We start from the raw sequence: 24,249 nt of genomic DNA on the forward strand, positions 1-24,249 counted from the left end.
CACATGGACGGCAGCGGTTCAAGAAGGCAGCTCACCACCACCTTCTCAAGGGCAATTAGATGGGCAATAAGTGCTGGCCCAGCCAGCGATGATGACATCAACTGAATTAATAAAAAAGGAACTAAAAGCCTGAAAGTTACTGAGAGTAGAGAAAAGGGCAAAAGCCTTCCAGCATTTGACATCAAACTCAATACAATCCCCCACAGAGATATTTCATCATCGTTCCCAGGAGCTGCCAGTATAACTATACCAAGCATCTTTTGCCAAGCCTAATAAGTGTTTCTTATTAAATAATTTAACCTGGTTTCCCACCTTACCTCTGGCTTTTCTCTGTGTGTGTTGACAGCTTCAATATTGAGGAAAATGGATTCAACTTTACAACCTAAGAGGGAATAATATGCAAATGGTCAAATAATGTTCATTCACATTTAAAGCATTAAACTTTCACTCAGTTACTGGAAAATGATTTTCTTTTTGTTACAGCTGCTGTCTATCCTACATTGATAAGAGAATACTGAAAAGTATTAGGTAATTACTTACACTTGATAATTATACAAGAGTTTCAGAATGTAGTGTAATGGGGCTGAGTGGGGACTCAAATCATTGCAAAAAGAGGGGCCTCTATTAGTAAAAAATTTGCTTAACCTTGTGATAAATTAACACAATGATACCAATCACCCCCCTGCAATACCAAGCACAACAGTTCCCCACACATGCCAACCACAGCTGTTCCCCATAGATATCTGGGCTTTGTGAAGCTCTCTCTATTTTTTTTATTTCCTTTGCTGTTGTTTATATCTCTCCCAGTCTGCGGGTTTCCACTGTTCTGAGAGGTTAGATGAATTGGGAAAAGATCCTAGTGCCTCTTTTCTCTAAAAAATAGAACGCTGTGGGCTGGCCTAGAGGTCTTTAAAATGATGAAACATTTTGACAGAGTAACGACAGAGAGAATGCTTCCACTCGTGGGGAAGGACAATATTAAATCAACATCCTGGCCCTTTTAGATAGTCACCAAGAAATCCAAGATGGAATTCAGAAGAAACTTCAAGAGAGGTGAGTGTGTGGAACTCACTACAACAAGGAGCAGTTGAGGTGAATAGTCTAAATGTGTTTAAGGGGAAGCTGGATGAGCAAATGAGGGAGAAAGGAATAGAAATATAACCTGGTAAGAGTTAGATGTAAAAGGGTGGGAGGAGGCTCGAGTGAAGCATATATACTGGCAAGGCCTGATTTGTATCATAGAGAACCAGTGGATATGGTGTATTTGGGTTTTCAGAATGCTTTTGATAAGGTCCCACACAGGAGGTTAGTAAATGAAATTGGAACACGTGGGATTGGGGGATAATATATTGGAATGGATTGAGAATTGGTTAACAGATAGAAAGCAGAGTAGGGATAAATGGATCATTCTCAGGATGGCAGGTTGTTACTAATGGGGTACCTCAAGGATCAGTATTTGGGCCCCAGCTGTTCACAATCGACATAAATGGTTTGGTTGTGGAGACACAAAACTAGATGGGAATGTAAGTTGTGAGGAGGATGTAAGGAGGCTTCAAGGGGATTTGGACAGGACAAGGTGAATGGGCAAGAACATGGCAGATGGAATATAATGTGAATAAGTGCGAAGTTATCCACTTTGGTAGAAAAAACAGAAAGGCAGAGAATTTCATAAATGGTGAGAGGTTGGGAAGTGTTGATGTCCAAAGGGACCTGGGTGTCCTTGTTTATCAGTCAGTAAAAGCTAGCAGGCAGGTGCAGCAAGCAATTAGGAAGGCAAATGGTTTGTTGGCCTTCATCACAAGGGGATTTGAGTACAGGAGTAAAGATGTCTTGCTGCAGTTGTATAGAGCCTTGGTGAGACCTCACCTGGAGTATTGTGCACAGTTTTGATCTCCTTGATTAAGGAAGGATATACTTGCCACAGAGGGAGGGATCCGGAGGTTCACCAGACTGATCCCTGGGATGGCGGGATTGTCGTATGGGGAAAGACTGAGGAGACTGGGCCTGCATTCTCTAGAGTTTCGAAGAATGAGAGGTGATCTTATTGAAACTTACAGAATTCTTACAGGGCTTGACAGGGTAGATATGGATAGGATGTTTCCCCCTGGCTGGTGAGACTAGAACCAGGGGATACAGGTTCAGAATAAGGGGCAGGCAATTTAAGACTAAGATGAGGAAGAATTTCTTCACCCAGAGGGTGGTGAGCCTTTGGAATTCTCTGCCCCCGAGGGCTGTGGAAGTTCAAATCATTGAGCATGTTTGTCATGAAGCTATTAACGTATATATTATTGGAAAATATTTTTTCTTTTAAAGTAGAGGTTTAGTTTGTGGTGCTTTGATATGTATTAGTTTTGATATGTAAGAGAGATAGCTGCATTTGCATTTTTTGAATAGAACACTCAAGAAGTGGGGTGAAAACTATCACCTAGCTAGCAGATACCAAGCATTATATGTTTATATTACTAACAAAACTGGTGCTATGAAAGGGGTTTCATTGTTAAAAGGTGGAGTTCCAGGAGACTGGTGATACAATGAGAATTTACATTCAATGAGCTGTACAATGTATAACTTCAGCAGTTTCGGGTGTGCAGGGCAGAGGCAATGTGAGGTCAAAAGCAGCTGTAAGCCCCCAACTGGCTCCACACAAAGAACCTCATTTTGAATTTGTACGGTGAAAATGCTTTGCCTGGTGTTTGGTTCAGTCTATGGGTTACTGTTACCTTAATGCAGATTAGTTTGAGAATTTGTTAAAAGTTATGATAGTAATTTGTAGCCATGTGTTTATATATATTTTAAACTGTGTAAATTAATAAAATGTTTCTTTTAGTTTAATGTAAAACCTTGAGAACTGATAGTCTGATTCCTGAATTTAGAGTCGCATCTCAAACATAACACTTAAAATTATAGGTTATGACAGTTGTTTAAAGTTTCCCTCTGGGATTTTTAAATAACTCCACTTTACCAACTGCTCGGTCATTACAATGTTCAAGGCAGAAATCGATAGGATTTCTGGATACTAATTACATCAGGGGATATGGGGATAGTGGGGAAATAATGGCATAGAGGTAGCTGATCAGCCATGATCTGTTTGAATGGTGGAGTAGGCTCGACAGGCCGAATGGCCGACCCCTGCTCCTAATTCCTACATTCCTATATTTGATGTAATTTATATAATCCCTTTCGCTTTTATACTATTTCTCAATTCTTTTGTTGGCCAAGGTTATTTAATTACCTAAGTTGAGCTCTTTCCCTTTTGGAGGCGGGTGGATCTTGTATTTTACCAAATGCTCCTTAAACATCTGCCAGTGTTCATCTGTAGTTTTACCCATCTACAGCCAGTCTATTGTGGTACATTTCTGCCTTAATCCTTCAAAGTCAGCCTTACTTCAATTCAAAACCGAGGTTTGCAATTTATTCCTCTCTCAAACCTAATCTTGAATTCAGTCATATTATGGTCACCAACTAGTGTGAAAAATATAGAGGAACAAACTGGCAAGGAAATCTCTGGCTTATTACCTGAGCTGTATGCATATTGGCATAGAAATAAAATTAGAGAGATGAATATGTGGCTCAAAGACTGGGTGCGGGGTGTAGGGTGTGGGATGGGGGGCAGGATGATACAATGCTGGCTGAGTGACAGGAAACAGAGTATTGGTAAATGGTTGTTTCTTGGACTGGAGGAAGGCATAAAGTGGGGTTTTCCCAAGGGTCTGTATTAGGACCATAATATGACCTGGGCATGCAGGGCACAATTTCAAAATTTTCAGATGACACAACATTTCTGTTGTGAACTGTGTTGAGGAGAGTAACAGACTGCAAGGTGACAGGCAGACTGCTGGAATGGATGAATGCATGGCAGATGAAATTTAATGAAGAGAAGTGTCAAGTGATACATTTTGGTAAGTAGAATGAGGAAAGGCAATATGTAAAAGGATACAATTCTAAAGAGGGTGTAGGAGAAAGAGGACCTCTGAGTATATGTGCATAAATCTTTGACACTGTCAGGGCAGGTTGACAGAGCAGTTTAAAAGATATATAGGATCCTGGGATTTATAAATAGGGGCATATGGTACAAAAGCAAGGATGTTATGTTGAATCTATATTTAACACCAGTTTGACCTCAACTGCAGTACTGTGTCCAATTCTGGCACCACAATTTAGGAAGAATGTGAAGGCTTTGGAGAAAGTGCAAAATGAGAATGGTTCCAGGGATGAGACACTTCAGTTAAGTAGATAAATTAGAGAAGTTGGGACTGTCCTTGGAGAAGAGAAGGTCAAGAGGAGATTTGATAGAGGTATTCAAAATCATAAGGGGTCTAGACAGAGTAGATAGGGAGAAACGGTTCCCATTGATGGAAGGATCGAGAATCAGACGGCATCAATTTAGGGTGACTGGCAAAAGAAACGGCAGCAACATGAGGAGAGTGATTAGGATCTCAAGATCTATTTTTGAGTCAAAACATTAACGACACCGTTTCTACAGATGCTGCCAGACCTGATGTGTATTTCTGGCATTTTCTGTTTTTATTTCAGATTTCCAGCATCTGCAGTATTTTGCTTTTATCTTTAGTCGCACTATCCAATTATTCCCAATCCCCTGCTCTTTCCCCCATGTCCCTGCAATTTTTCTCCTTCAAATTCTTATGCAATTCTCTTTAGAATGTCATTACTGAATCTGCTTCCACCACCTTTACAGGCAGCACATTCCAGGTCATATCTCGCTGTAAAAGAAAATCCTCTCAGGTCGCCTCGGCTTCTTTTGCCAATTACCTTAAAACCTGTCCCTCTATTTACCAACCCTTTTGCCACGTTCTGGAAACAGTTTCTCCTTAATTAATCGATCAAAAGGCCATATAAGACTATCGAGTCTCCTCCTAATTTTCTCTGCTCTAAGGGGAACAATCCCAGCCTCTCCAGTCTCTGCACATAACTGAAGTCCCTCAACCCTGGTACTATTCTTGTAAATCCCCTCTGTACCCTCGCCAAGGCCTCGACATTCTTCCTAAAGTGCACTGCCCAGAATTGAACACAAAACTCCAACTGAGGTCTAACCAATGTTTTATAAAGGTTTAGCTAACTTGTTGCTTTCATACTTTGTGCCTCTATTAATAAAGCCCAGGATCCCAAAGGCTTTTTAACAGCCATCTCAATTTGTCCTGTCACCTTCAAAGATTTGTGTATATGCCCCAGTGTTAACTCCAATAACTGTGTATCAGGGAAGAATGAGTCTGAAGCTGGTCTTTTGCCTCAAGCAGGTTTATTCTTCAGCCAGCTCATCAGAATGACAGATTCCCAGTTCCTTCCACCCCCTCCCCACCCCCACCCCCCTCCCCCCCCGGAGTGTTACAAGGAGAATTAACTCTTTTGAGCCTGAAGTGTTACAGTTGTACCCATTTATGAGTATTTTAAATGAACAAGTTAACAAATTGGCAAAAGATTAAATGAACAATTTAAAAGGGCAGCCCCTTAAAGGTGAACAGCAACAAAAGACAAAACTATAAAGGAAACTTATAAAGGTCAAACCATAAAGTAATTTCAGGGGTTACCCCACGGCGCCCACCAGTCATGGACGGCCTCAATCATACCAGCAGACACCGCGTGCTCCCTCTCCATGGATACCTGGCCACGAACGTAGCTGCGGTAGAGGGGCAGACAGTCGGGTTGGATGACCCCCTCAATCGCCCGCTGCCTGGACCTGTTAATGGTCAATTTGGCCAGGCCCAGGGGCAGGTTCATGAGGAGGTCCTCCTCCCTCCTCACCCCTCTCCGCACCGGGTGCCCAAAGGTTAGGAGCGTGGGACTGAAGTGCAACCAAAAATTAAGAAACAAATTTTGAAGATAACTGAAAAGGGGCTGCAGTTTACAATAACCTATATATGTATTTTACCTATTTATGGATGAACCAATGCCCAGCACCTGTTCTAACAATGCAATTGTTTTAACAATGTAATTACCTGTCAACAAGGTGATTGTTATTGAACCTTGACAATGTAATTACTCTATTCCCATATTCCTTTTAAAATTGTACTATTTAGGTCATATTCCCTTTCATTCTTCCTACCATAAATGTATCATTTCATCCTTCTCTGCATTAAACTTTATCTGCTTTGCGTTTGCCAATTTTACCAGTCTACATCTTCCTAAAGTTTGTTACTCTTTTCCTTATTGTCAATTACATTTGCAAGCTTCATAACATCTAGGAATTTTTCCCATTTTACCCATGTCCAGGTCATCAATATATATCAAAAAGAGCAATTGTCCCCATACTGATCCCTGAGGAACGACACTGTATACTTCCCTCGAGTCTGAAAAACAACTATCACTATCACTCTCTGCTTTCAGTCCTTTAGCCATTAGCTCATTGTGGAAGAATAGGCTAAAGGGTGAATGGTCTCCTCCTGTTCCTGTGTTCACTGTTTAATTTACAAAGATTCATTGTGGCCCTAACAGACTTACCATATGCGACTGGGGTCAATTTTAAGACAGTGTGTAGGGGGCACTTCAGGTACGGGAGTTCCTCTGGAAATAGAAGAATAGATACATGGTAATTATAAACCATTATGGAAAACAGAGAATCAACAAAACACAGAATTCTACACATTTCCTTCCTCTTGTTTTTGAATGTGTTGTCATCTCTCAAACTTATGCCGATATTTCCCAACTCCACGTTTGGATCCCTACTTCAAGGTTACTGCCTCTACCACAGTACCGAAACAGCCCTTATCAAAATTACAAATGACATCCAATGTGATTGCGGCAAAGGTAAATCTTCCCTCCTTGTCCTTCTTGATGTGTCAATAGTCTTTGACGTGACCACATTACCCACAGTCAATGTCTCTCCACCATTGTCCAGCTGTGCGAGACTGATCTTACCTGGTTCTACTCTTTTCTATCTAATTGTAGCCAGAGTCACCTGCTTTTCTTCCTGCTCCCATACCGTTACTCTGGTATGCTCCAAGCAACAATCCTTGAGCCTCTCCTATTTTTCATCTACATGCTGCCCATTAGCAACATCATCTGAAAATACAGCAGCAGTTTCACATGGTACACTGACGGCACCCAGTTCAGTTGCACTGCCACATCACTCAATATCTCCCACTCCCTATTGATCAGACTTCTTTCCTACATTCAGTACTAGTTGAGCAGAAATTTCCACCAACTATACATTGGGAAGACTAAACAGTTGTCTTCAAGTCCCTGTTAAGAAAGCCTCTATTTTAAAATTCTCACTCTTATTTCCCTCAACTACAAACACACGAGCTAGGGCAGGAGGCCACTCGGCCCCTCGAGCCTGCTCCGCCATTCAATAAGATCATGGCTGATCTGAATGTAACCTCAGCTCCACATTCCTGTCTACTCCCGATAACCTTTCACCCCCTTGCTTATCAAGAATCTATCCAGCTCTGCCTTAAAAATATTCAAAGACTCTGCTTCCACTGCTTTTTGAGGAAAAGAGTTCCAAAGACTCACAACCCTCAGAGAAAACATTTATCCTCATCTCCGTTTTAAATGGGCGACCTCTTATTTTTAAACAGTGACCCCCTAGTTCCAGATTCTCCCACAAGAGGAAACATCCTCTCCACATCCATCCTGTCAAGACCCCTCAGGATCTTATATGTTTCAATCAAGTTGCCTCTTACTCTTCTAAACTCCAATGGATACAAGCCTAGTCTGTCCAACCTTTCCTCATTAGACAACCCGCCCATTCCAGGTATTAATCTAGTGAACCTTCTCTGAATTGTTTCCAACACATTTACATCCTGCCTTAAATAAGGAGACCAATGCTGTATGCATACTCCACATGTGGTCTCACCAATGCCCTGTACAACTCTCTACTTTCGTATTCAATTCCCCTCTGTTTCCCCTCCAATTAAAGATCTCTATGGCTTTACCCCTCCCTATCTCCTCCAGCCTTACAGCCCTCTAGAGATGTCTCCACTGGTCCAGCTCTGGTCTCTTGAACATGCCCAACTCCAATTGCTCCAGCACTGGCTGCCAGTTGCCTAGGTTCTGAACTCTGGAATTCTCTCTCTAAACCTCTCCACCTTTAAGATGCTCCATAAAATCTTACTCTTTGGCTCAGTTTTTGGTCCACATCCTGATACCTCATGTAGCTTGGTGTCAATTTTTGTTTACAATGCTTCTGTGAAGCACTTTGGGATGTTTTGTTGTTTGAAAGCACTATATAAAGTTATTGTAGTTTGCTGTGCTAAACCTGCTTCCTCAATCGTTTTAATAATGCAAGCCATACACCGTCAAAGACCCTCTCAAGCTTATTCGCATAGCTGTCTGTTCAAGTACTCAGACCTAGGTTTTGCTGCTTCTGCGCCTGGTATAAAGTTACACCAAAAGGAAATGGTCTAACAGCTCACCCAATTAGATATTAGACACATTGCTCTCTAGCACTATAAAATTTCCTTTCTACACAAGCTTTGTGGTTTCCGAGCAATTTTGCCAATTTAGTGCCAGTAGCGATTTATTTTAAATAAAGAAAGGTTTGTATTTATATAGCACCTTTCAAGATCATGTCAATGTGATTTCCAGCCAATGGAGTACTTTCTCTTTGCAGGGTAGTCACTGCTGCAAAGTGGAAAACCCAACAACCAATTTGCACTCAACCAACTCCCACAAACAGCAATGTGATAATGACCAGATAATCGTTTTTTTATGACACTGACTGAGGGATAAATGTTGGCCAAGACACAAGGCAGAACTCCCTTGCTCTTCTTTGAAATAGTGCCATGGGATCTGTTACATCTACTCAAGCAGGTAGATGGGGAACTTAAACCCACAACTTGATGACTCAGAGGTGAGATTGCTACCCACCAAATTATGGCTGACACGACATTTTGTTGTTATTAACTATACTCGGTATTTGTACTATAAGTGTGTCAGAATGACTTTATTTATTCAGCTCCCTAATGAAGCAGAAAGATTGAAGACTTTCACTGCATCATTGTGGGTTGCACTTGAACTTGGGAGCAATAAGTGAAAGCAAATTGATCTATTATGGGATCACTGAGGGCTAAAATCCCAATGGATTCACTTGTCACAAGTGTAATGGTATGGAACTCCTAGTCATCCATGGAGTAAAGTGAAGATTCCCATCCCAATTCCTGTGACAGGGTGAATTGTTAACCGAATCCACGCCGATTGGTGAAGTTAAAACTAAGACACAGCTGCTTTCTTTGCTGGAGAGAGTTTATTGGCTTAGTTCACAGTCAACACTACTCCAACCCCCCCCAGTGTCCCAGCTATCCCCATTTATAGAAGTACAAATACCCATTACCTGTTTAGCAATGTAATTGCCATTAAACCTTAACAATGTAATTATTAAGACATTGACATGAATTACATGCTTGGAGTGGGTAGCCCACATCTATAAGAGTGCTTCAGGGGTATTCACCCCCAATCTGCTGCAGTGGGTTAGAGTGGCATGATGTTGCTCATCTGAAATCACTTAACTTAGTTTGGGAAGTTCCAGCTTTTAGCTAAGGGGAATTTTGTTGAGAATTGATAAGGTGGGATAGGTGGAATTTACCAGGGAGCTTTAGAACTCCAGCAGACATACCCCTTTCTACCTGCTTTCTCCCCACCAGATGTAAAGTTGCCTATATAGAAGATGGAATCCTGGCAGAACTTGATTCTGCTCCAAACTGCAGCCTCCATTGGGTGACCTGCCTAAGTTCCACTCTGGAGTCAGATTAGAATGTTGGTATCTTGGTCTCAAGTTTGTAGTTATTTTGGATTCGAAGTCGATTCATGTTATTTTACAAGAGATACAACAATCCAAAAGTACCTTTGTAAGTTATGAATAAAAGTAATTTCAATAATATTCTGCTCGAATGAAATAACTTTCCTAAGTAATTTTCAATTGCATCATACGTTGTTTATTGTGAGATGTGTCTTTTCTTAAAAAGCATTATTTTAATATAATTTTTCAAAAGTTTAAGAATCTATCATAGAATGTATGCATTATTTTCATTTCAGACTTTTAGAAAGCACCTTCATAAACTATCTCTATGAAAGAGCTATTCAATTAGCCACCTTATTTACTGAGGTTGATAGATCTCTGGACACTAAAGGAATGAACAGATTGTGGGAGAGGCAGGAAAGTAGAGCTGATATCATTCAGCTATGATCTTGATGAATTGTGGAGTACACTTGAGGGGCCGAATGGGCTGCCCCTTCTCCTATTTCCTATGTTATGACCTTAGACCAGTGTAAGCGAGGAGTTGGCGAGTTGAAGGGGACAATAAGAGCCCCAGGAACTATACTAATCCGTTCCTGCAGACTTTTACAATCGCTGTCGTATACACAATTTTGTGAGAGGGTGATGGTGCCCAGAGAGCAGAGGAAGAAGAAGAAGATGGCGAGCCTGGTGCGGGGTGAGCCTGGTGGAGCCCAGGGTTGGGGGTGGGTGGCGAGCCTGGTGAGGGGTGAGCCTGGTGCGGGGTGACCCTGGTGCGGGGTGACCCTGGTGCGGGGTGACCCTGGTGCGGGGTGAGCCTGGTGCGGGGTGACCCTGGTGCGGGGTGAGCCTGGTGAGGGGTGAGCCTGGTGCGGGGTGACCCTGGTGCGGGGTGACCCTGGTGCGGGGTGACCCTGGTGCGGGGTGACCCTGGTGCGGGGTGACCCTGGTGCGGGGTGACCCTGGTGCGGGGTGACCCTGGTGCGGGGTGACCCTGGTGCGGGGTGAGCCTGGTGCGGGGTGACCCTGGTGCGGGGTGACCCTGGTGCGGGGTGACCCTGGTGCGGGGTGACCCTGGTGCGGGGTGACCCTGGTGCGGGGTGACCCTGGTGCGGGGTGAGCCTGGTGCGGGGTGAGCCTGGTGCGGGGTGAGCCTGGTGAGGGGTGAGCCTGGTGCGGGGTGACCCTGGTGCGGGGTGACCCTGGTGCGGGGTGACCCTGGTGCGGGGTGAGCCTGTTGGAGCCCAGGGTTGGGGGTGGGTGGCGAGCCTGGTGCGGGGTGAGCCTGGTGCGGGGTGAGCCTGGTGCGGGGTGAGCCTGGTGCGGGGTGAGCCTGGTGCGGGGTGAGCCTGGTGCGGGGTGAGCCTGGTGCGGGGTGAGCCTGGTGCGGGGTGAGCCTGGTGCGGGGTGAGCCTGGTGAGGGGTGAGCCTGTTGGAGCCCAGGGTTGGGGGTGGGGGCCGTAGTTCAGTTTCTATGTTCAAATTACACAAGAACTGCTCCATGAAAATTGGAATTAATACAGTTCAGGAAACTCGTGTATAACCACAGGGCCCGTCACGCCTGCTCTGCCATTCAATACTGCACCCCATCTCCCTTCATTCCCTGAGACACCAATAATCTGCCTATCCAAGACTCAAACCTATTCAATGATGGAGCATCCACAGCCCTCTGAGGTAGAGAATTGCAAAGGTTCACAAAGATTTCTGTTACAATAACTTGATGTGATTTGACATCAAGAAAATTCAAGGCTATGGTGTCCAGAATGTAATGTGCTGTACATTAACTTACTGATCGCTGAAAGGGTGTGTGTATTGTTTTTATTATTTATGTTGGTGATTTGATACTATGTCCTAACTCAGTTACACTGCTAAGAGTTTGCAGGAGATTACAGACTAATCTGCAGCTGTAACTGAATCCATCAACGACACATACAACCCACTGGGACAGCTCATTGTCGTGTTGCTCAGTGGCTCTGCTGCTGCAGGTGGCCCTGGACATTCACTGCTTTCTCCCTGGGACAGGTTGCTTATGCTAGTATCCAGGTTTGTTCCCTTCTTTTCTTGCTCCCTTGTTCAAGATAAGTAGAGAACGCTTTCAGGAGTCAGGCAGAGGGAGCAAAAGTTAAACTATTGGCCTGTGATTTGATCATTTCTCTTCCAATGGGAATTTGTGCAGCAATTTCTGAGCAACAGGCAAGATTGAAAGCAGGATCTCACTGCACAGTTACAGGGGGTCAATCAGGTTCCAAGAGTGACCTCCGAGCAAAAAATGAGTTGAGATTGTGTCCTTGGTAGACAGTTAATAAGTAACACTGATCTTGAATATCAGAACCTGAAACCTGCTTTATTGGGAAGCAAATTCTCAGGTAGGTGAAGCTGGAAATCAGGCTGTTATTGGTCACCTAGCACTGTGGGGAAAATCCCAACACAAATACTGCTGCAACTATTTAATTTTCCTTTTACCTGCTGTTTTGTCGAGGAAGTAGGCCAACAAACAACGCATGACAGCCTGGTGACAGATGACTAAAACATTCTCTTGTCTCTCCAGCTCCATGATCACTGGCTCCAGGCGTTGAACTAAATCTTCATATGACTGAAGAATAAGGGAAATAAAGAGCAGGTGTCAATGATGGCAAAACACGAGTCGCGTTTCACTTCCATTCTGAGGATCTCGGAAATAAGGCTTTAAAATGTGCCAACAGAAAACTAACTTTAAAACAATGGACAAACATTTCAGTTCCAGTGTTAAGCAACGGACTCACATTTCTGTGCATTCTAGAGCTGGCAATGAGTTACTGCTTTAGTAGAAACTCAGTGCTTAATGCTATGTACAGTCACTATCCTTGAAAATAGCTCATTGTGTGAAGTATTTGAAGTTCTTTGATCATGACAAAGTGTCAATATTACAGCTGTTGCTCTATGTGGAAATGCTCAGTCTGGAGTCCTGTGAAGTAAATTCATTATATTTCCTCTCCTCTGCCTCTCCTGAAACACTCCCTCCTGCTGGGGTTTGGCCCCTACCCCGGTACCCTCTCCTAACATCCCAAAAAATGTGTTTGACTAATCTCATGGAACTTTCTGATGAAGTAACAGAGAAGGTAGAAGGGAATGTGCTGGATGTTGTCAAACATTGTGTTAAAATTCATATCGACAAAGTACCACATAAAAGACTGGTTAACAAAAGTGAGGCTTGTGGAATAGGAGAGTCACTGTCAGTTTGGATAATTGGTTGTGGTAAGTGGTTATTTTTCAGACTGTAGGATGGTAACCAGTGATGTTCCTCAAGGGTCAGTGCTAGGACTGCTGATTATTTTGATCACTGGAACTCTTGCCAGCGAACAGGGACAGGAATGCGGCTCCCACTCCTCCTGCCGGTACATGTGATTTCTCCTGCCACTCACATCATTATTATGCATCCAGTTGCTGCTTCCTCACTCTCAGCTCCCTCTCAATTCCCACTATCCTGCTCCCTTTCCTCACTGTCAGCTCCCTCCCAATTCCCACTACTCTGCTCCCTTTCCTCACTCTCAGCTCCCTCCCAATTCCCACTACTCTGCTCCCTTTCCTCACTCTCAGCTCCCTCCCAATTCCCACTACTCTGCTCCCTTTCCTCACTGTCAGCTCCCTCCCAATTCCCACTATCCTGCTCCCTTTCCTCACTGTCTGCTCCCTCCCAATTCCCACTATCCTGCTCCCTTTCCTCACTCTCAGCTCCCTCCCAATTCCCACTACCCTGCTCCCTTTCCTCACTGTCAGTTCCCTCCCAATTCCCACTATCCTGCTCCCTTTCCTCACTGTCAGTTCCCTCCCAATTCCCACTACCCTGCTCCCTTTCCTCACTGTCAGCTCCCTCCCAATTCCCACTACCCTGCTCCCTTTCCTCACTGTCAGCTCCCTCTCAATTCCCACTATCCTGCTCCCTTTCCTCACTGTCTGCTCCCTCCCAATTCCCACTATCCTGCTCCCTTTCCTCACTGTCAGCTCCCTCTCAATTCCCACTATCCTGCTCCCTTTCCTCACTGTCTGCTCCCTCCCAATTCCCACTATCCTGCTCCCTTTCCTCACTGTCAGCTCCCTCCCAATTCCCACTATCCTGCTCCCTTTCCTCACTGTCAGCTCCCTCTCAATTCCCACTATCCTGCTCCCTTTCCTCACTGTCTGCTCCCTCCCAATTCCCACTATCCTGCTCCCTTTCCTCACTGTCAGCTCCCTCCCAATTCCCACTATCCTGCTCCCTTTCCTCACTGTCTGCTCCCTCCAATGCTCTTTGCTCCTCCCTCCCACATGGCACTGCTCATTCACTGCCATCCACTCCCTCCCACCCCTGTTGTTCCTCCCCCTTTGCCACCCCTTCCCGTGAGCGAGATTGAGCAGAGATGGGAGGAAGCCAGTGGGAGGTTGAACAGAGCAATAAATAGATCGGGAGGAAGCGGGGAGCAGAAAGTGAGGGGAAGCAAGCCAACGAAGCAGAAGGAAGAGAGGGACCGAGGCAGATAATAGGGGTGGGATGGAGCAGCGAAGAAGTGGGAAGTCGGGAGAGAAGGAGAACACTGTTGTGTGTTCTTTTCCTCTTTGTTTGGTCCGTGCCATCTTTGATGTGGCAGCTGCCTGGGACATCACAGGCTCTGCAACTGCATGTGTGGGGAGTATTTTTTTTAATTCGTTTGTAGGATGTGGGTTTTGCTGGCTGGGCCAGCATTTATTGTCCATCCCTAGTTACCCCTTGAGAAGGTGGTGATGAGCTGCCTCCTTGAACTGCTGCAGTCCATGTGGTGTAGGTACACCCACAGTGCTGTTAGGGAGGGAGTTTAAGGATTTTGACCCAGCGACAGTGAAGGAACGGCGATATATTTCCAAGTCAGGATGGTGAGTGACTTGGAGGGGAACTTCCAGGTGGTGGTTTTCCCATCTATCTGCTGCCCTTGTCCTTCTAGATGGTAGTGGTCGTGGGTTTGGATGGTGCTGTATAAGGAGCCTTGGTGAATTCCTGCAGTGCATCTTGTAGATGGTACACACTGCTGCTACTGTGCGTCGGTGGTGGAGGGAGTGAATGTTTGTGGATGTGGTGCCGATCAAACGGGCTGCTTTGAGTGTTATGGGAGCTGCACTCACCCAAGCAAGTGGGGAGTATTCCATCACACTCCTGACTTGTGCCTTGTAGATGGTGGACAGGCTTTGGGGAGTCAGGAGGTGAGTTACTCATCTCAGGATTTCTAGCCTCTGACCTGCTCTTGTAGCCACAGTATTTATTTGGCAAGTCCAGTTCAGTCTCTGGTCAATGGTAAACCCCAGGATGTTGATAGTTTGATAGTTTTCCATCGGTGAACCTACCAGCGCCAATGCTCTGAGCTACTGCTTTTAACAGGCATTTGTAGATTGTCCAGTTGCTCAATTGCTCTTCACTTCATTCTTGCTCTGTGGCATTTCCATGCTTTGAACAAGGGGTTATTACAAGGAGATCGATTAGTGGCAGGATTCGGGATTCGTTTTGCATGAATGAGCTTCATTGCTTAGCTCTCCTGATTCCCTGCATGGTCATTGAAAGGATTCTAACATTTCTCAGCTGTGCATCTCTCCTGATTTGGTAATATACAGTTCATTTGGTTGTCCCTTTAATCGCCCCCTCCATATGCAGTGCAGCACTCCTCCTCGAGACCTTCAAATAGCTCTGGTGGGCAGGGGTCTATCATTTTCATTTTTACTGTGCCATTGATTCAGGTTTCAAGATGGTGGTGCAGCGGTTTTACTAACAGACCAACTTGGACCCTCCCTGTGTGTCTGTGGAAAGACCCTCCCATCGTCCTGCTTCCTCCCCTGTAATCCTTAATCCCATTGCAATGATGCTGGATATCCCTGTATTACCCCCTGAATCATTTAAGGTGGATGTGCCTATGGCCCCTTGTGGACCTTACCCCTCCCCATCTTGAAGCCTACTGCACAGTGGCATATAGAGACTCCCCTTGCCCCCGGCCCTTGAGACCTTTGGGTGCCCCAACACTACTTGGGCTCATAGAAAGGCTGCAGATTCCTTCCCTGGCTATGAGTGTGCCATATGCAGCCCAGTATTATACTAGAGACCCCCTGGACAGATGCACGTGAAGTTAAGGCCACGCCCTGCGCACAACATGTTAGGCATGACTGACACTGGACTGACATGTCCTGTCCCTCCCTGGACTGGGACAATTACAGTCTTTGTAAACTGAAGCACTTCCTCACTCCACAAACCTCTCACTATATCCTACTAGAAGAGACTCTCTCTCCATTGTGGGTCAGGGACACTTCCCCCAACACCAACCACACCCCACCCCCCAAAGGTCATGTGTCTGAGTGCATACTTCCCCATTCTCAACAACACCACTCTCCTGTTGAGCCCTTGCCCTGCTGCACTTTACAACTGCCCCCCACACCTTACCGCTGGTCTGGTACATAGAACCTCACCTCCGAAAGCGCCCTTGAAGGTGATGTGGTGCTGCCTGCACAGCATGGCACAGATTGCGAGATGCCACGAGCACTGTACAATATTGGCATGGCTGAATGATCCAGCATGGGGGACTGATTCCAACAAGGGCCTCTTATAATGAGCATTTAGGAGATTCAAATCCATTCAAACTGCGTTCCCAGTATTGGTATGGCTGGAAACGTGTGCCACCACTGAGGTCTGGAGCCGACGACTGGAAACTGATTTTACACCGACGTGAAACTAATTTTTTTCGATCCCGTGCTATTTTCCGCTCCCACCTGCCAAGATACCCACCATGGGAGGGAGCGGAAAATCCTACCCTATACATTTGGTCCCTTCATCAAAATCATTGACATAGACTAAATAGTTGAGGCCTGTGATCCCTGTGTCACTCCACTCCTTACATCTGGCCAACCTGAATATGTGCCATTTATGCTAACTCTGCTTCCTGTTAGGTAACCAATCCTCTATCCTTGCTAATATGTTACCCCCTACACCTTGAGCTCTTACTTTGCGCAGTAGTCTTTGATGTTACACTTTGTCACCTTCTGGAATTGTAGGTACAACACATCCACAAGTTCCACGTTATTCGTTATGTCCTCAAAGAACTCCAATAAATTAGTCAAACATGATTTCCCTTTTAATTTTTCAAGCGCCCCACTATAACCTCCTTAGTAATAGATTCCAGCACTTTCCCAATGACAGGTGTTGAACTTAACTGATCTGTAGTTTCCTGCTTTCTGTTTCTCTCCTTTCTTGAATAGAGGAGTTACATTCGATATTTTCCAATCTGATGAGACCTTTCCAGAATCTAGGGAATTTTGGAAAATTAAAACCAATGCATCTACTATCTCAGCAACCACTTTTTTTAAGACCCTCGGATGAAGTCCATCAGGACCTGGGGGCTTGTCAGCTTTTAGTTCTATTAATTTTCTCAGTCTCTTTTCCCTGGTGATTGTTCCTCCCTCCCTTTCACCTCCTGATTCACTAATATTTGAGATGTCATTTGTATCCTCTACAGTGAAGACAGATGCAAAATATTGTTCAATTCATCTGCCATTTCCTTATTTTACATTATTAATTCCCCTGACTCTCTTAGAGAACCAACACTCACTTGAGTTATTCTTTTCCTTTTTAAATACCTGTAAAAACTTTCACTGTCTGTTTTCATATTTCTAGCTAGCTTTCTCTCTTCCTCCTTATTAATCTTTCAGCCATTTGCTGTTTTTTATATTCTGTCCCATCTTCTGACCTGCTCTTAATCTTAAAGGAATAGTACACTTTTTCTTTCAACTTGATACTATCTTTAACTTCCTTAAATGTCTGCCATTGCATTTTTACTGACCTACCCTTTAACCTAATTTCCCAGTTCACTTTAGCCAGCTCTTCCTTCATACCCTCATAACCACCCTTAGTTAAGTTTAAAACACTAGCCTTAGACCCACTCTTTTCTCCCTCATGCTGAATGTGAAATTCAATCATGTTATGATCACTGCTGCCTAAAGCGCCTTTATTATGAGATCATTAAGTAATCCTATCTTGTTGCCCATTACCAGATATAGAATATACTGCTCTCTGGTGGGTGCTAGAACATGCTGCTGTAGTAAATGTCTTCAGATCACTATGAACTCATCTTCTAGGCTGCCCTTGGCAATCTGAGTCATCCAATCTATATGTAGATTAAAATCACCCAAGATTATCGCCTTACCTTTGTCACAAGCTACCCTTAATTTCTTCCTGAGTACCCCATCCTACTGTGTGGTTACTGTTAGGGGGCCTATAAACTAGTCCCACAAGTGACTTCTTACCTTTACTATTTATATTGCAGGCACTTAAGAGGGTGCAGGGAAGACTTATCAGAATGGTTGCAAGAATGGGGGTTTTTAGTTACAAGATTAGGCTGAAAAGGCTGGGGTTGTTCTCCTTGGGGCAAATGATATTGATGGGAGATTTGAGGTGTGCAAAGTTGTGACAAGGAGGTGGTGGTGGTAGCATAGAACCATAGGACACTACAGCACAGAAAACAGGCCATTCGGCCCTTCTAGTCTGTGCCGAAATATTATTCCGCTAGTCCCATTGACCTGCACCTAGTCCATAACCCTCCAGACCTCTCCCATCCATGTATCTATCCAATTTATTCTTAAAACTTAAGAGTGAGCCCACATTTACCACGTCAGATGGTAGCTCGTTCCACACTCCCACCACTCTCTGAGTGAAGAAGTTCCCCCTAATGTTCCCCCTAAACCTTTCCCCTTTCACCCTAAAGCCATGTCCTCTCGTGTTTATTTCTCCTAATCTAAGTGGAAAGAGCCTACTCGCATTTACTCTGTCTATACCCCTCATAATTTCATAAACTTCTATCATATTTCCCCTCATTCTTCTACGCTCCAAGGAATAAAGTCCTAACCTGTTTAATCTTTCCCTGTAACTCAACTCCTTAAGACCCGGCAACATCCTAGTAAATCTTCTCTGCACTCGCTCAATCTTACTGATATCCTTCCTGTAGTTAGGCGACCAGAACTGCACACAATACTCCAAAGTTGGCCTCACCTCGTAGTGGTATTGTCACTGACTAGTAATCCAGAGACCCAGGGTAATGCTCTGGGGACCCAGGTACAAATCCCACCATGGCAGATGGTTAAATTTGAATCCAATAAAAATCTAGAATTGAAAGTCTGATGATGACCACAACCATGAAACCATTGTCAGTTATTGTTAAAACCCATCTGCTTCACTAATATCCCTCAGGGAAGGAAATCTGCTGTCCTTACCTGGTCTGGTCTATGACTCCAGACCTACAGCAATGTGTTAAAATGCCCTCTAAAGGGCAATTAGGGGTGGGTAATAAATGCTGGCTTAGTGAGCAATGCCCATGTCTCATGAATGAATAAAATAAAAAGGTGGACATAGAAAAGGACTACTGTACCAATTTAAGATTTTTGGAGTGAGGGGGAGAACTATTTTCACCCAGCGAGTGGTAATGATCTGGAACTTGCTGTTGAGGGTGGAGGAAGTGGAGGTGATCAAGATTTCAAAAGGAAATTGGATGGGCACTTAAGGGAAATAAACTTGCAGGGCTACAGTGGTAGAGCGGAGAAATGGGATTGACTGGCTTGCTCTACAGAGAGCCAGCATGAATAGATGGCAGAATGTCCTCCTTCCGTGTTATAATGACTCTATGAGATCATTCATCTTGGCAAGCATCACTGCAAAACCCAAAGCTATCAAAAGATGTTCTTACAGGACCATTGAATAGGGACCAGAAATGGGAACCCTGAAAGACATCAGCACAGACCAGGGATACAGGATGTGTCCTTTCTGCTCTGGATTAATCAATTAGATAATACGTTTTACCAACTGCCCTGGGAGTGTTTGATGGGGACAGTGTAGAGGGAGCTTTACTCTGTATCTAACCCCGTGCTGTACCTGTCCTGGCAGTGTTTGATGGGGACAGTGTAGAGGGAGCTTTACTCTGTATCTAACCCCGTGCTGTACCTGTCCTGGGAGTGTTTGATGTGACAGTGTAGAGGGAGCTTTACTCTGTATCTAACCCCGTGCTGTACCTGTCCTGGGAGTGTTTGATGGGGACAGTGTAGAGGGAGCTTTACTCTGTATCTAACCCCGTGCTGTACCTGTCCTGGGAGTGTTTGATGGGGACAGTGTAGAGGGAGCTTTATTCTGTATCCAACCCCGTGCTGTACCTGTCCTGGGAGTCTTAGATGGGGACAGTGTAGAGGGAGCTGTACTCTGTATCTAACCCTGTGCTGTACCTGTCCTGGGAGTGTTTGATGGAGACAGTGTAGAGGGAGCTTTATTCTGTATCTAACCCTGTGCTGTACCTGTCCTGGGAGTGTTTAATGGGGACGGTGTAGAAGGATCTTTACTCTGTATCTAACCCTGTGCTGTACCTGTCCTGGGAGTGTTTGATGGAGACAGTGTAGAGGGAGCTTTATTCTGTATCTAACCCTGTGCTGTACCTGTCCTGGGAGTCTTAGATGGGGACAGTGTAGAGGGAGCTTTACTCTGTATCTAACCCTGTGCTGTACCTGTCCTGGGAGTGTTTGATGGAGACAGTGTAGAGGGAGCTTTATTCTGTATCTAACCCTGTGCTGTACCTGTCCTGGGAGTGTTTAATGGGGACGGTGTAGAAGGATCTTTACTCTGTATCTAACCCTGTGCTGTACCTGTCCTGGGAGTGTTTGATGGGGACAGTGTAGAGGGAGCTTTACTCTGTATCTAACCCCGTGCTGTACCTGTCCTGGGAGTGTTTGTTGGGGACAGTGTAGAGGGAGCTTTACTCTGTATCTAACCCCATGCTGTACCTGTCCTGGGAGTGTTTGATGGGGACAGTGTAGAGGGAGCTTTACTCTGTATCTAACCCCGTGCTGTACCTGTCCTGGGAGTGTTTGATGGGGACAGTGTAGAGGGAGCTTTACTCTGTATCTAACCCCGTGCTGTACCTGTCCTGGGAGTGTTTGATGGGGACAGTGTAGAGGGAGCTTTATTCTGTATCCAACCCCGTGCTGTACCTGTCCTGGGAGTCTTAGATGGGGACAGTGTAGAGGGAGCTGTACTCTGTATCTAACCCCATGCTGTACCTGTCCTGGGAGTGTTTGATGGGGACAGTGTAGAGGGAGCTTTACTCTGTATCTAACCCTGTGCTGTACCTGTCCTGGGAGTGTTTGTTGGGGACAGTGTAGAGGGAGCTTTACTCTGTATCTAACCCCGTGCTGTACCTGTCCTGGGAGTGTTTGTTGGGGACAGTGTAGAGGGAGCTTTACTCTGTATTTAACCCCGTGCTGTACCTGTCCTGGGAGTGTTTGTTGGGGACAGTGTAGCGGGAGCTTTACTTTGTTTCCACTGTTGTCCAGCCAGGGGGAACTGCACTTGCCTTGTTTCATTTTTATCTATCTAATGTAGCCACAGTATCAAATGCAATGGCTTCTTTTCCCATTCACACCATTACCTCTGGTGACCCCATAAGGGTCTATTCTTGGCCTTCTCCTATTTCTCATCTACAATACCTCTTGGACCTAGCTTTTGGTAATCTGCCCTAATATTGCCTTTTGTGGGTCCATGTCAAATTTTGCTTTATATTGCTCCTATGAAGTGCCTTAATGTTTTATCGTGTTAAAGGGGCTATATAAATACATGTTATCATTGTTGATTGAATTTATTAACAAATTATACTAAATGGATGACACAGAAATTGATGCTGTAAAGACAAACCTTGGACCAACTCATGTAAATCAACGAAAGTCAAGATAAAAAAGCAAAGAACTGCGGATGCTGGAAATCCAAAACAAAAACAAAAATACCTGGAAAAACTCAGCGGGTCTGGCAGCATCGGTGGAGAGGAACACAGTTAATGTGTCGAGTCCGCATGACTCTTCAACAGAACTAATTAAAAATAGAGAAGGGGTGAAATATAAGCTGGTTTAAGGGGGGGGTGGGACAAGTAGAGCTGGAGTGATAGGTGGAGATAACCAAAAGATGTCACAGACAAAAGGACAAAGAGGTGTTGAAGGTGGTGATATTATCTAAGGAATGTGCTAATTAAGGGTAGAAAGCAGGACGAGCAAGGTACAGATAGCCCTAGTGGGGGTGGGGTGGGGGGAAGGAATCGAAAAAGGCTAAAAGGTAGAGATAAAACAATGGATGGAAATACATTTAAAAATAATGGAAATCGGTGGGAAAAGAAAAATCTATATAAATTATTGGAAGAAACAAAAAGGAGGGGGGAAATCGGAAAGGGGGTGTGGATGGAGGAGAGAGTTCATGATCTAAAGTTGTTGAACTCAATATTCAGTCCGGAAGGCTGTAAAGTGCCTAGTCGGAAGATGAGGTGCTGTTCCTCCAGTTTGCGTTGAGCTTCACTGGAACAATGCAGCAGGCCAAGGACGGACATGTGGGCATGAGAGCAGGGTGGAGTGTTGAAATGACAAGCGACAGGGAAGTCTGGGTAATGCTTGTGGACAGACCGAAGGTGTTCTGCAAAGCGGTCACCCAGTCTGCATTTGGTCTCTCCAATGTAGAGGAAACCGCATTGGGAGCAACGAATGCAGTAGACTAAGTGTTGACTTAGATGTGACAAAAATATGTGATATAAATTGTGCAATCAGCATAAGTACACACACTCAGGTAGATGGCTCAAGGTCCAATTCCACAACCAACCAAACCACTACTGCTGCCAAGGAATGTCGCAACCTAACCCTGCCCCCACCCTCTAAACTGTCCAACCTAACCCTGCCCCCACCCTCTAAACTGTCCAACCTAACCCTGCCCCCACCCTCTAAACTGTCCAACCTAACCCTGCCCCCACCCTCTAAACTGTCCAACCTAATCCTGCCCCCACCCTCTAAACTGTCCAACCTAACCCTGCCCCCACCCTCTAAACTGTCCAACCTAACCCTGCCCCCACCCTCTAAACTGTCCAACCTAATCCTGCCCCCACCCTCTAAACTGTCCAACCTAACCCTGCCCCCACCCTCTAAACTGTCCAACCTAACCCTGCCCCTACCCTCTAAACTGTCCAACCTAACCCTGCCCCTACCCTCTAAACTGTCCAACCTAACCCTGCCCCCACCCTCTAAACTGTCCAACCTAACCCTGCCCCCACCCTCTAAACTGTCCAACCTAACCCTGCCCCCACCCTCTAAACTGTCCAACCTAACCCTGCCCCCACCCTCTAAACTGTCCAACCTAACCCTGCCCCTACCCTCTAAACTGTCCAACCTAACCCTGCCCCTACCCTCTAAACTGTCCAACCTAACCCTGCTCCCACCCTCTAAACTGTCCAACCTAACCCTGCCCCCACCCTCTAAACTGTCCAACCTAACCCTGCCCCTACCCTCTAAACTGTCCAACCTAACCCTGCCCCTACCCTCTAAACTGTCCAACCTAACCCTGCCCCCACCCTCTAAACTGTCCAACCTAACCCTGCCCCTAACTATGCAAGCTAATCCTGTTCCCTAACCAGCATTACAACAGTTAGGCTTGCAGAAGATTCAGAACAGCCCCAGATTTTAAAATGTAAACCACAAAGCTGGTCATAGTCAACAGTCCAGGTTCGAACCATGAGATAAATTAATTGTGTCTGACAGAAAGCAGAGACTCGTAAATTCAAGATAATTTAGCTCCCTCCCTAACAGCACTGTGGGTGTTCCTACACCACATGGACTGCAGCGGTTCAAGAAGGCAGCTCACCACCACCTTCTCAAGGGCAATTAGGGATGGGCAATAAATGCTGGCCCAGCCAGCGACACCCCTGTCCTGTGAAAGAATAGAATAAAACTTGTTTGTTGAAGCAACTCTGACTCAGCTTGTGCACAACCTCTCAACAAGGTTCGGCTAATGATTTTTGCCAACTGCTGAATATCTTGGTTACACATGGATGCAGATGCAATGAGTTGGAAGGGTTTCTAAATGTGTTTTGTGCATGAGTTCTTGCCCAAAGCCTCACGGTTTCTCAGTACTCTTGAAAAGCCCTGTGCTAATTAATAATCTTGGTGTACACTTGACCTACATCATTAAATCGAGTAAAGCTGATAGCAAAGTAGCTGCCAAGCTCTCCTGTGCTGAATCAGCACAAGAAGTTGTTTGTAATGAGCTTAGTGTTACTGTCAACAAGTTGTCTGGATATTTCCACTGCCGATCGAGCTGTCATCAACATCTTTTTACGGGAATGTAATGGCCAGAAAAGGAAAGACCTGCATTTCAATAGCATCTTACACTACATCAGAATGTTACAAAGTGCTTTACAACCAATTAAATATTTTTGAAGTGTAATCAATGTAGGACAGACAAGTATAATTAATGTAAGGTACACAGCAGCCAACATACACACAGCAAGATCCCACAAACAGCAAAGAGATAAATTACCAGATAGCCTGTTTACGTGATGTTGGATCAGGGATAAAGTGGCCCACATCTGTCAGAGGGAAAATGTTACAAGCTATTATTAAAGATGTTATGGCAGGGCACTTAGAAAAATTCAAGTCAATCAGGCAGAGTCAACAGGGTTTTGTGAAAGGGAAATAATGTTTAACCAATTTATTGGAGTTCTTTGAAGGAGACACATGTGCTGTGGATAAAGGGG

At 44.9% G+C, this 24,249-nt stretch overlaps 1 protein-coding gene across 7 annotated transcripts in view; it reads right to left on the minus strand.

Annotated features, from left to right (window-relative positions):
* Positions 1-24,249, minus strand: part of LOC144681467 (6-phosphofructo-2-kinase/fructose-2,6-bisphosphatase 4-like) — a 196,611-nt gene that overhangs the window by 35,815 nt on the left and 136,547 nt on the right. For 5 of the 7 annotated variants that reach the window (XR_013576787.1, XR_013576786.1, XR_013576785.1 and 2 more), the window contains 3 exons: positions 12,155-12,284; positions 6,457-6,519; positions 318-382 (listed from right to left, as the gene is read on the minus strand). Coding sequence is in view for 4 of the 7 variants with exons in the window: in XM_078543063.1 (XP_078399189.1) it covers positions 318-382; positions 6,457-6,519; positions 12,155-12,284 (258 nt within the window). In the remaining 3 variants the exon portion in view is untranslated. Of the gene's footprint in view, positions 1-312; positions 383-6,456; positions 6,520-12,154; positions 12,285-24,249 lie in introns of all 7 variants that reach the window. The other 2 variants (XM_078543065.1, XM_078543064.1) reach the window with 1 other exon arrangement.

The sequence above is a fragment of the Cetorhinus maximus genome, chromosome 6 (assembly GCF_964194155.1).
Source record: "Cetorhinus maximus chromosome 6, sCetMax3.hap1.1, whole genome shotgun sequence".
Taxonomy (NCBI): Eukaryota; Metazoa; Chordata; class Chondrichthyes; order Lamniformes; family Cetorhinidae; genus Cetorhinus; species Cetorhinus maximus.